The 14,524-nt window shown below is 45.1% G+C and overlaps 1 protein-coding gene across 16 annotated transcripts in view; it reads right to left on the reverse strand.

Annotated features, from left to right (window-relative positions):
• Positions 1–14,524, reverse strand: part of zmiz1a (zinc finger, MIZ-type containing 1a) — a 1,215,152-nt gene that overhangs the window by 20,062 nt on the left and 1,180,566 nt on the right. For 12 of the 16 annotated variants that reach the window (XM_072491540.1, XM_072491544.1, XM_072491539.1 and 9 more), the window contains 6 exons: positions 14,038–14,220; positions 13,821–13,895; positions 11,319–11,369; positions 9,884–10,055; positions 6,068–6,248; positions 3,790–4,000 (listed from right to left, as the gene is read on the reverse strand). In XM_072491540.1, the coding sequence (XP_072347641.1) occupies positions 3,790–4,000; positions 6,068–6,248; positions 9,884–10,055; positions 11,319–11,369; positions 13,821–13,895; positions 14,038–14,220 (873 nt within the window). The remainder of the gene's footprint in view (positions 1–3,789; positions 4,001–6,067; positions 6,249–9,883; positions 10,056–11,318; positions 11,370–13,820; positions 13,896–14,037; positions 14,221–14,524) is intronic. The other 4 variants (XM_072491547.1, XM_072491546.1, XM_072491545.1 and 1 more) reach the window with 3 other exon arrangements.

A 14,524-nucleotide genomic window follows, 5' to 3' on the forward strand; every position in this document is an offset into this window, starting at 1 on the left:
CAATGACCTTTGTTCTCCTATTACCACACTCTATCTTGCCTCATTGCCACTATTAGCATTTATTTAGTCCTTAAAACTAACATTAACACACCCGTTGTCTTGTGTTCATCACATCTTTGTCAATGTCTCCTTAGCTCCGACTTATCCCTGACTTTCTATTCTAACCCAACCTCCCCCTCCCCCCCATGATATAATTTACTACATTTCTACCACCCTTTTCAGTTCTGAAGAACAGTTACACTAACTCGATGCTGCTAGCCAGACCTGCTGAGTTTATCCAGCATTTTCTGTATTTAGTTGAGAAAATTCAGCCATGTGTTTGTTGCGCTACCCATAAATGTCCGGGCTCTTTTACAGCCGTCCATCAAGTCCTGTGACCAGTTGTGTCTGGGATAATTAAAGTGACTGCGTTAGTGGTGAATTCTCACCAGTTCAAAAACGGGTTTAAATTGATGTCCCGAGTTTTAGGGGCAACAGGAAAGAAGGATTTGTTTTTTAAAAAAGGGATTTTCTTTATTTATCCTCATGAAAACCCACATTGAATTTTCTGTTTCATTGAAAAGCATTTCTCATGAATTGGTATGAGCAACATTAAAATGAGTAAAGCTTCCATGATTGTATATACATAAAAATCTGCTATGCTTAAAGTGTATGAATGATGGATGGCTGGATGGCTTCAAACCTTAACTTTCCTACTTGAAAGGCAGAACGCATGATGTAATTTGTGTTTATTGCAGGACCACAATTGTTTACATTTACTTTTCCACCAGTTCTGTAAGATTGCGAGGAGGTTTCCGCGTAAAAAGATGTCACGGAAGCAGTGGATGTAGTGTACATGGATTTTAGTAAGGCATTTGATAAAGTTCCCCATGGTAGGCTTATGCAGAAAGTAAGGAGGCATGGGATAGTGGGAAATTTGGCCAGTTGGATAACGAACTGGCTAACCGATAGAAGTCAGAGAGTGGTGGTGGATGGCAAATATTCAGCCTGGATCCCAGTTACCAGTGGCGTACCGCAGGGATCAGTTCTGGGTCCTCTGCTGTTTGTGATTTTCATTAATAACTTGGATGAGGGAGTTGAAGGGTGGGTCAGTAAATTTGCAGACGATACGAAGATTGGTGGAGTTGTGGATAGTAAGGAGGGCTGTTGTCGGCTGCAAAGAGACATAGATAGGATGCAGAGTTGGGCTGAGAAGTGGCAGATGGAGTTTAACCCTGAAAAGTGTGAGGTTGTCCATTTTGGAAGGACAAATATGAATGCGGAATATAGGGTTAACGGTAGAGTTCTTGGCAATGTGGAGGAGCAGAGAGATCTTGGGGTCTATGTTCATACATCTTTGAAAGTTGCCACTCAAGTGGATAGAGCTGTGAAGAAGGCCTATGGTGTGCTCGCGTTCATTAACAGAGGGATTGAATTTAAGAGCCGTGAGGTGATGATGCAGCTGTACAAAACTTTGGTAAGGCCACATTTGGAGTACTGTGTACAGTTCTGGTCGCCTCATTTTAGGAAGGATGTGGAAGCTCTGGAAAAGGTGCAAAGAAGATTTACCAGGATGTTGCCTGGAATGGAGAGTAGGTCTTACGAGGAAAGGTTGAGGGTGCTAGGCCTTTTCTCATTAGAGCGGAGAAGGATGAGGGGCGACTTGATAGAGGTTTATAAGATGATCAGGGGAATAGATAGAGTAGACAGTCAGAGACTTTTTCCCCGGGTGGAACACACCATTACAAGGGGACATAAATTTAAGGTGAAAGGTGGAAGATATAGGAGGGATATCAGAGGTAGGTTCTTTACCCAGAGAGTTGTGGGGGCATGGAATGCACTGCCTGTGGAAGTAGTTGAGTCGGAAACATTAGGGACCGTCAAACAGCTATTGGATAGGTACATGGATGACGGTAAAATGATATAGTGTAGATTTATTTGTTCTTAAGGGCAGCACGGTAGCATTGTGGATAGCACAATTGCTTCACAGCTCCATGGTCCCAGGTTCGATTCCGGCTTGGGTCATTGTCTGTGCGGAGTCTGCACGTCCTCCCCGTGTCTGCGTGGGTTTCCTCCGGGTGCTCCGGTTTCCTCCCACAGTCCAAAGATGTGCGGGTTAGGTGAATTGGCCAATGATAAATTGCCCTTAATGTCCAAATTGCCCTTGGTGTTGGGTGGAGGTGTTGAGTTTGGGTATGGTGCTCTTGCCAAGAGCCGGTGCAGACTCAAAGGGCCGAATGGCCTCCTTCTGCACTGTAAATTCAATGATAATCTATGATTAATCTAGGACAAAGGTTCGGCACAACATCGTGGGCCAAAGGGCCCGTTCTGTGCTGTATTTTCTATGTTCTATGGAAGTGGGTACAATGATTATAAATTTTGATGTAATTTGCTGATTACACCTCACACCAGGAAACTCCAGACTGCCTTGACTAGGGAGGAGCATTTTGTCACAGCATTGTGCAAGGAAAGAATACCATGTCAATCGGAGAATTGGCATTTGTTCTGTTTAATTCTACTGGCAGATGGCCGATGAAGGCAGCCAGGGTCGCACAAACCAACTGAGCAAATAAGAGAGCAGGAAATGCCTCCTGGAGCAGCAGTATCATTAGCAATAGATAGAGAACTGTATGTAATAAATAGTAATAATAATCTTTATTAGTGTCACAAGTAGGCTTACATTAACAGTGCAATGAAGTTACTGTGAAAAGCCCCTAGTCGCCACACTCCGGCGCCTGTTCGGGTACACCAAGGGGGAATTCAGAATGTCCAAATTACCTAATAATAAATAATAAATAACCTCAAGCCTGCTCAGCCATTCAAATGGCTGATTTGATTATGGCCACTTTCTTACCTACTCCAGATACTGTTTGCCTCTCTTGGTAGTCAAGAATCCACCTACCTCCGTCTTAAAATATTCAATGATCCAGCCTCGACCACTCTCTCAGGAAGCAGGTTTCACAGATTCATGGCCCTCAAGAGAAAGAAATTCTCCCCACCGCCATCATAAATGGAAGATCCATTATTTTTAAACTGTGTCCCCCATTGCTAGCCTCTCCCACAAAGGGAAACATTATTTCAGCTTTCAGCCTGTCAAGTTCCCTCAGGATCTTATGCTTCAATAAGATAACCTCTTAATGTTCTGAACTCCAAAGGATACATACCCAGCCTGCCCAACCTTTCCTCATGACATAACCCGCCCGCAATCCCGGGAACTACTCAAACAAAGCTTCTTTGAACTTTTACTAAGACAAGTGTGTCCTTCCTTAAATCGAGACCAAAACTATACACAATACTCCAGACATGGCCTCATCAATGCTCTGTTCAACTGGAGGAAATATCCCTACTTTTAGATCCCTTTCCACGCGCAACAAACAACATTCCATCACTCACTACTGCTGAAATATCTGTATTGTGGAAAAAAACCATGATGGGCTTCACCCTGAGGGCAATTATTTTTGAACGAATGGTTGCCATAATTCCCAAGGATTCAAAGTATTTATTTTTATTTTTAAGGATAAATGCCATTGGTTGGCACAGTTTGAGGTGAGGTTACACACCATGCCATCCCAATGAGCCCTAACTCCAGCTGTTTCTCAAGCCCATAAGAGCCATCAGAAAGAGAGGAAGGAGCTCAGGCACTGGGTGTTCTCAAGGATACCTCGCGTGTGCCTCCTTGTGTGCCATACGGCCTTGGAGCAGATTATTTCTTTGTCCACCTCAGGTGGCACAGAAACATAGCAAAAGAGGCACCCAAAAAAGTTTTGTTTGCAGAAACTAGGGCAAAGTGGCATCGGTTATCATACTCACACAGCAACAAGCAGTGACCGTGATCTGGATGGTGTTCCTTCCTGGCTGGCAGACGTGCTTCAGGTGCAAAGGCTTGTGAGAAGTCTTGTTGTCACCTCTCTCGATGGTGAGTGGTGTGGCATTCACGCTGACCTGCACAGACGCTGGCCAGTTTGTGTTCATCTGCCGGTCTTCATGGTGGTAACATTTAAACTGAAGCTCCAAGTCAGACCTGTGATAGATCAAAATCCATTCTCACTACAGAGGGCAAAAGCGCATTTGTAACACAAGACTGCCGGCCTAGGCAGCGTTGCAGCCAGCGCAAAAAGCAACCCAAATTGCCTGCCTTTCCTCCATCATAGACTCAACCCAACCGGCTCAATTTAAGTGTCGGCTGCACTTGAAGCAGTTGGAGCCGATACTGTCCCCAGACCCGAGAACTGTCACTACACTTGCATCAGAAGTACCATTTAAGTCTAATCGGAGGAAAGTGAGTGGCCACACAAGTTCCTTCCGGCTTTCTTCAAAATCTCCAGTCATCTATGCAGCCACGCTTGCACTCTGGCAGGAACTGGAGCTGACTGCTTCTGGTAAAATGCGACTTTCACTATTACTGCCCCTACCTTTCCTGAAATTATTAACTCCCTCGGGTCCTCACAGGCAGCATCCAGTACATTCCGGAGATGCTCATTATTCACGTGCAAGCCTGATGTGTGGTCAGAAGGTTGGGTAAACCTCGAAGGCATCTCAGTGGAGTCCCAGTCTTGAGGGATTGAACCTGTGCATTTCCTGGTCTTTGTGCCTCAGCTTTCACCAGATAATCACCGGCATCTCGCATGGGGCGGATTCTCTCAGCCCGGGGCCGGGCCAGAGAATCCCTGTGACTGGCGCGAATCTCGCTACGCCGCCCCGGCACCGGCACGCGATTCTCTGCTGGTGGGCCATTGGCGCTGACGTGGTTGGCACAGCGCTGGTCGGGATTCACGCAGGTCAGCGTGAATTCTCGGCCCGGGATGGGCCGAGCGGCCGTCGTAAAAACGCCGAGTCCCACCGGCGCCGTCCACACCTGCTCTCAGCCGGCGGGAACTCGGCGTGGAAGGGTCGGGGTGCGGCCTGTGGAGGGTCTGACCCCGGGGGAGGGGGTCAGACCCTCCACAGTGCTGTTAGATGGGGAGTTATTATAGTTTTTCATTGTGATTTCCAGAGGGTAGTTAAAAGGCAACCCATATTGTTGTGGGTGTGGATTCAGGCCTGACCGGGTAAGGATGGCAGGTTTTTCTCTTCGAGGACATTATTGAACCGGACGTGTTTTTGCAGCAATCCAGAACTTTCCACGGTCACCATTATTGATACGGGTTTGTTATTCCAGATTTATTCAATTCACTGAACTTTGCCTTGATGGGATTTGAACTCTTGTCTCTGCTTCATTAGCCTGGGCCTTTGAATTACTAGTCCAGTAACAGAATTACTCTGCTACTGTACCTCCTGATGTCTGTTTAATGAGCAAATTTATTCTGAAAGAATACCCTTTGTACAGTGCTGGAGAATACATGACTTCAAACTAAAAGCTTTACTTCCTGGCAGTGACGTCAACATTCGCACCAGATAAAATATAAAGATAAATACCTCGACAAAATAGCAAAACAGTTTCAGACAAACATGTTTGTAAGTTGGGACCTCACAGTATAATTGCAGCATCATGGGACCTACAATCATGAAATACCCTGGTCTTTTTACACTGCTCAATATTAGATAATAGAGCATTGACTGAGGATTTTGTACTGCCCCAATGCCTGGTTTGGCACAAGTACACTTACTTCAGTGCAGAAGGTGCAAGTTCAAGCCTGACTCTACGGCTTGAGCACAGTGGCTAGGCTTTCAATTCAGAGCAGTGCTGATAGAGGCGCTGTCTCTTGGAGGAGACATTAATGGACAGGAGTTCCCAATTGCTCTCTAAATTGATGTGGAAGAATCCATTGTCTACGGGAAAAGGAGCAGAGGAGCGCTCCCCGGTGTCTTGGCCAACATTCATCCCTGAGCCAACATCACTAGAACAGTTTGAAATTTGGTATTCTTGTGTTTGATTTGATGAGTGCAGGACGAAAAACTTTGGCAACCTTTTTTTTTCAGTAATAGAACAGATTCACTGATCATTTAATCTCTTTGTTGGCTGTGGGACCTTGCCGTACAGAAACCAGTGACCCCATTTGCTTGCAAAGCAATAGGGACTGTACTGCAAAACCCCCAGGCGACGGGAAAGGAGCCGCACAATGCATGTTTTTTGCTTCTTTGTTCTTACCTCCACATTAATGTCTGGTGCACTGACTGTCGCAGGTGGAAGACGTGGTTGCTGACTGCCAGATTGTGTTCCAGTCGGAAGGGCTCCAACACCACACCGTCTCGGACTGGGAATGTCAGCCGTAGTTCATCGTTGGCTGAGACCAAAGAGGGAGAGAAAGTGTCAACTTTCCCTTTAGCATCTGTGGCACAGTAAAAATGTGGTTTTCATATCATCGCCAAAAGTTCATTTTAAATGGAACAATCCTCTCTTCCCCACCCCGACTTTATACATCTTATCCTAGGTGGGGGATTGGAATAGCTGGGACCAGAGAATTCAACTGGACTGTCACTAATTTGACCCCATGAGTGACCTGCAAGAGGTAGTAACATTTAAGATGGGAAAGGTGGAAAACAATGGATTTTCCCCTTCCCCCACTAACCAGCCCCCTACCCTCAACACAGGGATATGGAATTTTGCTACCAAATGGTTACTGATAACAAACGTCTAAGAGCAAGGCAAGCTGATTTAACTGATATTTCATTCAATCCACAAGTATTGTGTCCAAAGAATTCATAGAATCCTTACAGTGCAGAAGGAGGCCATTCGGCCCATTGAGTTTGCACCAACCCTCTGAAAGAGAACCCCAGGCCCAATTCCCTGTTCTATCCCCGTAATCCCAACTAACCTTTATAACTTTGCACACTCAGGGGCAATTTTATCATGGCCAATCTGCCTGACCTACACATCTTTGGACTGTGGGAGGAATCCCACGCAGACACGGGGAGAATGTGCAAACTCCACATAGTCACCCAAGGCCGGAATTAAACCTGGTCCCTGGCGCTGTGAGGCGGCAGTGCTAACCACTGTGCCAGGCTCGTGTGTGCAAGTCAAGCACCTGACCAGACCTGAGATGCAGCTAAATGGGGTAAAGTTTAAAAGCACACTTCAAATTGGGAAAATAAAGGGAAAAACGTTACGAAAATAATCCTACTAGTTTTAAACACTATTTTTTAAATTTAAATTTAGAGTACCCAATTCATTTTTTCCAATTAAGGGGCAATTTAGCGTGGCCAATCCACCTAGCCTGCACATCTTTGGATTGTGGGGGCGAAACCCACGCAAACACAGGGAGAATGTACAAACTCCACATGGACAGTGACCCAGAGCCAGGATCGAACCGGGGGCCTTGGCGCCGTGAGACTGCAGCGCTAACTACTGTGCCTCTGTTATAATTATTGCAATACTGAATGCAAGTCAACACTGTAATGTCAGCATGGATGGTTGCAACATGTTCCCGACTTATTCTCATCCTTCCATCCAATTCCATGTCTGCGTGGGTCTCAACCTCACATCCCAAAGATGTGCAAGTAGGGGACTGGCCACGCTAAATTGCCCTTTAATTGGACAAAAAAAGAATTGGGCACTTAAAATTTTTTTTAAAAATTCTTCCATCCAATTAGTGTTTCGAATGCTCCGAAACATGTCACAATTTGCCAGCCTGGGGCAACATTTCAAATGCTTCACATGACGTAATTTGTTCTGCTCCTGGTTCAAAATGTTATTTTTCACTTGTTTAGATCAATGGCCTCTGGTCCCAATTTGGCAGTAAAATTAAGCATCTACATTTTGGGAGAGGCAGCTCCCACAGGAAGTCACTTAATAAATGGAGAGGTGGGGAGAAATTTTTAGATGATGCAAGTGTGCTCCTTGTACAATTTAAATCTGTGCCGATCTAAGGCCATAGATGTAACCAGGCATGGGCGGGATTCTCCAGCCGCACGAGCCCGGCGATCGGAGATTCCTGCCCGAGGTCAATGGACCTTTACATGGTCCACGTCCCGCCCATGGCGATCGTATGGGCGCAACATCACCATCCATGCAGAAAGCGATGAAATCTTGATGTAAACATTTTAACCGTTTGCATGATAATATTGCAAGGCATAATTTGCAGGCAGTCGCGCAAAAATTAAACTCTGCACTTTATTAGTTGGACAGACTGATAACCATCTGCCATGGCTAACGGTCTTTGCTTTTGCTCATTGTAACATTTATTTGCTAAGGCCAGAGAGAGCTAACTGATTAGGAAATTCATGGAACGGGAAAGTAATACGCTCAAGAGAGGAGTGTTTGTTAACCAAAATATTTGATCACAAGGTGAACAAAACTGCGATGGAAGCTAGAATAGCGAAACCCAACTGAAAAGGCATCCATTAGATTTACCATTGGGTTTATTAGATATCCTTCTAATCTGATTTTATGTCTTTTCTGCACATTCTTTGATGCTCCTCAAATCACACTACCGCAGAGAACACAGTGTATAGTCTTAAAATTGGAGCAAAGCCAGTTAGAAGCAAACCCAGCAAAAGCACAATTGAATGCATTTCCCCAAGTGGAGGCTGGGGACCACATTCCTTCATGGTAACTGCTCCCACCACCTCTATAACTTAAATGGAAATCTCGACTCCCGGAGAGAGAAGACTGGAAGAAAATTCTCTTCCCTTTTTCTGCTCCCGCATGGAAGCAAAGTCAAGTGAGGGGGTTCAAAAAGGTGATTGATAGTTACTTCAGGATTTCGGATAACAAGATGGAGAAAAGATTTGGAATTGAGAATAGGAATATACAGCCGGCACTGGCTTACATATACCAATAGGTTAATATTATTCTCAGGGGGAAACTCGAGATCAACATCAGCAATCGCAGGGCATATTCTCTTGCTCATCATAATCTCAGAGGAAGCTCTGTAGAAATGCAAATATTTGTTTGGTAGTAAAGAACTTGAGGACACTTTGTGGAAACTTTTCACTGTGCACTCAGACCAATGTCAGGGGAACAAATTATTTCCTATTGATACTTTTGTGACCCTCCTGTTAAGTGCCAGACCAAAAGTTTCGACAAAATGTCTTTTTCCAGAAATACTCATGTTCTGCAGAAGTGGTGGAAATGACCAACTCTGCTTTCCCTTTCACTAAAGTGACAGTGAGAGATCAGGATCCACTTTCCTTCAGCTGTCTGATCATGGGTTTTGCAATGGTTTAGAGCCAGTCTAGGGGTTAAGGATAATCAGGTAGCATTTATGCTGCGTTGTGGTTGTTTCCACAACAGTGGCTGTTTCCACTGGCGGGTGAAAGCAGAACTAGAGGGCATAGCCAAGGGGAAGTAGATTTAAGACTGAGCTTAGGAGGAACTTCTTCACCCAAAGGGTTGTGAATCTATGGAATTCCCTGCCCAGTGAAGTAGTTGAGGCTCCTTCGTGCAATGTTTTCAAGATAAAGATAGATTTTTTTTTTTAAAAGGGAAATTTAGAGTACCCAATTATTTTATTTTCCAATTAAGGGGCAATTTAACATGGCCAATCCCCCTAACCTGCACATCTTTGGGTTGTGGGGGCGAAACCCACGCAGACACGGGGAGAATGTGCAAACTCCACACGGACAGTAACCCAGAGCCGGGATTCGAATCCGGGTCCTCAGTGCCGTGAGGCTGCAGTGCTAACCACTGCGCCCCGTGCCACCCTAATCAATAGTTTTTTAAAGAATAAAGAGTTATGGTGTTCGGGCGGAAAAGTGGAGCTGAGTCCACAAAAGACCAGGCACGATCTCATTGAAAGGCGGAGCAGGCTCGAAGGGCCAGATGGCCTACTCCTGCTCCTAGTTCTTATACTCTTATGACCATTTTACGCGTTGCAAAGCAGAAGGCCCTTTTTGGAGAGGTTGGCCATTTTATGATACAGGCCTAAAAGCAAGAAGCGGAGACTTGAAGAGTTGGATCCTGTACCACGCCAAGGCATGATCCCAGTTTTTAAAAAAACATTAAACTTTGTGTCACCCAACTCACTTGGAGGTGGTGGCGGCAAGGAGCTGAGAGTGGGTTTGATATCTGGTGGGAATGGTGGTTTTACATCCTGATTAGGTGACAAGTACGGTGGGATACTGCTTCCTGGAGTCATCGGTGGAGTGGGATTTCCCGGCACAGGAGAATGAGGATAACTTGCCACGGACCTTGGAGGCTAAAAGAAAGCAGAAGCAATGATTGTACTGAGCATGTCACCTGCGCTTTGTCAAGCATTAGATTCCAATTCAATAACTGTATCATGCAACAGACATTAACAACTTTTAAACCACTGAAACTATGATAGAATGTTTGCACCATTCCCAAAATCTTGTCAACGGTGAATTTTATTCAGTTTTCCGAGAAAGCTTCTTTATTTGGGGGAAAGTGGGAGGAATGAAACCATCCCTCTATTACACAGAATCATCTCCCTTTGAACAAAATGAATCAGAACTGACCTATGGACACTGAGAACCAACTGGTATCTAATAACACAATCTGTCATAAAAAGAGGCCCGTCCCCATTAATCACATTCCTTTCATCACATGTCAGGTGTAATGAAGAACTGTTTCAGATCGAGGAAACTGCCACTGCCTGGGAACTGGGCAGTGAGATGACCGGATTCAAAACACAGCTGGCAGCTCCCAAAAGCTGGCTTTCAACTATTTCTGCATGGACCATGCAACTTCCAGGTACCAGAAATGTTTAGGCTTTGTCTCAGTTGAATGGGTTTATCTTTGTGACATATGGGTGGGGTCGGGGGCAGGGGGTGCGGCCGGAACATTTCAGAAAATATATAAAATGCAATCATTTTTATCTGACTGAATGCTTCACTCTGCTCCACTTTCGGCAGCAAGTTTCTGTTCTTCCTATTCCTCGCTCTTGCCCCAACTCTGAACTTTTCGCTGATCCGCGTAAGCTTTAAGCATGCTGTCCTATGAGCATTTCCTCTTCCTCGACACTTGCCACATCATCTCGAGTCCAACTCCATCATTAATGCGACCTCTAGGTCTGGTGCCACTGGCCTCCCTCCATATTCCCTTGTACAATCGTCAAAGCTTTTTAATCCAATGCCTCCCCCCCCTCCCCTCCCACACACACACACACCCCACTCCATCGCCCCACACCCCCTAGTCATGACCTCCTGGTTTCCCTCATGGCCCTTCCTTCGCTCTTTGGCCCAGCGTCCTCCTCTAAGAACTCCAGCCCTTCATATACGCTTCGCAACTTTAAAAAAAAGGTTCACATCTGAGAAGACAACTCTCAATACAACTCTGCCAGAAATATTAGTATTCACTACGTGGTCTTGTAAAATGTCAGCTATGTAAGTGAACAGATATCAGCCGTCAATTTGCTTAATTAACAAAAAAAAAGTTTTTTTTTTAAGCAATTTTTTTTTAAATGTGTGGAGTAGATTCAGTAAGAACAATGTAATCTTACTTTGCTTTCTTTTCCACTCCCAGCATTTGTGATGGAGAGACAGAGAGGACACTACTCAGGCAGTCAGCGATCAGTAGAGGATGGGACGTTTCCAATTAGTGTGTTCATTAGTAATAAAAAACAGAATTGGCAGGTTTACTGTACTGTAAAAATTTGCTAACTCAACATTGTTATTCCATAGTTAAAGCAAAAGCATTGCTTTCCCTCATGTGACATAACCTATCGAAATATATGTTGCGACAGTTGAGAAGGCACTGATAATCATTTCGCATCAGGAGGCCTCTTGTTTGAACAGCTTACACGGTCAACGGTGCCTTCCCACATATGAAGTCGGAGGGTTGTTTTAGAGTTGTGCTACTGGGAGGGCGGTTTACACCCCCCCTCCCCATTTCCCAAAGGGTGTGGCCATTGCTGGGCACTACAGATGAGGAAGCTCAGAGACTAGAAATGCTGGAATTTGGTGCAGAGAGAAAACTGTGCCTCAGTTGAAAAAGGGATGACTATGAATCTGGCACCTGAACTATGGGGCCCACCAAGACAGAAGGAAAGGATTAAATTCAGAGAATTTTAGCCGTGGTGCAAAAAGTACCAGTAATACAACTAGACCCAAATAAGTGTCCAAAATACTGTGAACTAAGCACAAACTGAGACAATTTTAGTAACAATGACACATATCTAGGAATAAAAGTCCAACACAGACAGAGCAATTAAATATGAGAGACCAACATTGTAGAACAGATACAGTGTTATCTGTTCCTCTTTCAATTCTATCCTTCCCCTCTCTATTGGTTCACAGTTCATTTCTGATTTCACAAATCGCTCAAGCCACTGTCTAAGTCACTGGAGATCAGTGACGCCCATTTAAGTGACAGATTCGTTTACAAGGCTAATTTGGTCCCCACAGTGGAACCCCAGTCAATGAATGAAACGTGCCAGAGGACAGACGCAACAATGGCATGCTAAAAAAAAACACTAAAATAAAACGCTATCAACAGTGATCAGTAGGAAATATTACAAGGAAGATAACCGGGACGGAGACACTTTGTACCTACCTGCAGGGTTTAACAAACCGTGGGACAAAACGCCCCCGACTGATGCAATGGGATGTTTACATAAACATGCAGAGAGGCTCAAAATATTATCAGATTGCATTCATAGTTAGTTTGCTCTCATGTGTACATGCACCCTACCAGGTGAGAATAAAGTCGCAATGAGAAAAGAAATAGTGAGTTTGATTCATCACGACTGCATATCATTTATACGCATGTAACATGCTTTTAAATGGGAGTCGTGGTGATATGTGATTGCACCTAGAAAAGGATGGGGGGGATGGTGGAGGAAGAGAGGCAGAGGCTGGACTGACACAGTTTGCTGCTCACTGCAATTCTCAGTGGCCAGCATTTCACAGCTCATCGTCAACATTCCAACTCGGAATATCCCAGGTCGACTGGGTCCAATTCAGGATGAAAATTGAGAGGACGTGGGAAATTGGTCCGTAAAATTCTCATCTCAGGTCCTAGAGAAACAGCAAGACGCAATGTACCGACTGTGCAACAACAAAGAAACGGTTCAGCATTTTCAACTGTCTTTGAATTTTAGATGACCTTCGAACTGTTCTTGTAACAAATATTTTTAAAGTCAGTAGTGTCACACTGCAGTAACAATCTCTCAACTGCTTCTCATAAAAGGGAGGATGACGGGAACTCACTCCATGTGCTCCATTACAATTCTGCCCCGCTCCTGCCACACTTATTCTGCTGGAAGGGTTTATTGTGACTGGAATCCTTCCCCAAGTTCCAGCAGCCATTGCACCTTGGCCAAGTGATATCACACGTCTGATAGCAAGCGAGGCTCCGATTTTAATTGGATGGCGAGGGCAATTGGGTGGTGAACTCGGGATTTGGAAGCCTAGTTAGGCCCCGATACCATAACAATCATAGAACCCATGACAGGTGCTGGAAGTGGAAGGTCACAGACAGCCCAAGACTGATGAGATTGGTTCCCAGCAGCGAGGTAAGGGGGCAGGGGTGCGGCCAAAGGGTAATCAAGAGTGAGTGGCCCATGGCTTCCTTATTGGGCCCAGAAGAGCATCCCTGCTCCATGTTAAAATTCTCTTGGGCAAGTTTTCACTGCTCTCCTACTCAGCTTTGACGAAAATTCGCAGATCAACACCAGACCTGCATATTTCAAGGGCCTCACTGTTGCCTTCCTTTGCGTGTCACATGTTGCCCAATGAAAGAATTTGCACAGGCACGCTACCCTTGGTTACAAAGGCATCAAAATATTAAGCTGTATCCAAAGATGCATCATTTACCCTGTTATCCTCACTCCCCAAGCACTTGGATTGCAAAACGGCACCAAAAATAAACAGTGGAAAGAAACTATCCTATTGTGAAAGAGGTGAATGAATTGCAACTACTATAGTGTTAGGCAATGTTGCTGAACTTCAGAAGGAGTGTAACAAAAGATGGAGGGAGAAGCTTTTCTCCCTCGAGAACTTACCCCATTCAGGCTACTTTGACTGTAGGTATAGCCACTCCCGGCAAAACTGCTGTTCTGACCATTAAACTGCTCCGCCTGTTGCAGTTCAGGAATGGGGAGGACGTGAAAAAAACAAAAGAATGCCAGTCAGCAGTCAATTCAACTCCTCTAGGTAAGAGACACTTCAGATCAAACACCAAAATGTGCCAAAAAGTAAATCAGCAAGATGTGCATTTACCTTGTAGTACTGAGCCATGTTGACCGGAGGTGGGGGGTATTGGCCTGTGGTCTGTTGGCCAGGCATCCTCTGACCAGGGTAACTGGGCGACGTGATGGGCCTTTGGGGGTTCCCGGTTGGATATTGGCCAGGCTGATTGGCAAATTGGCTGCTTGGTCCATACTGCTGCGCTCCATAGCTCGGCTGCAAAATGCAAATCTTCTTTATAGTATTTAGAAATTCTCACGGATGCAAAGTCAGCATTGTCAGACAACTGGCTGTTTAAAGTCGGAGTGAAGGAAGCCAACAATGGCGGCTGCCCAACGTGGTAAACATAGTGGGTGTTCCGATGCTGGCTGCCCAGTACAAACTGCCAGAATGGCTTGTGAACTCCAAATCTTAGTGGGGTAGGTGATGTCTGAATGGGGGGCAACATTTTCAAGAGAGAACAGACATCTGACATGGAGAATTCTTTTTAATTTATTTTTATTCTTTCACAGGATGTAGG

This window comes from Scyliorhinus torazame, chromosome 28 (genome assembly GCF_047496885.1).
Source record: "Scyliorhinus torazame isolate Kashiwa2021f chromosome 28, sScyTor2.1, whole genome shotgun sequence".
NCBI classification, from domain to species: Eukaryota; Metazoa; Chordata; class Chondrichthyes; order Carcharhiniformes; family Scyliorhinidae; genus Scyliorhinus; species Scyliorhinus torazame.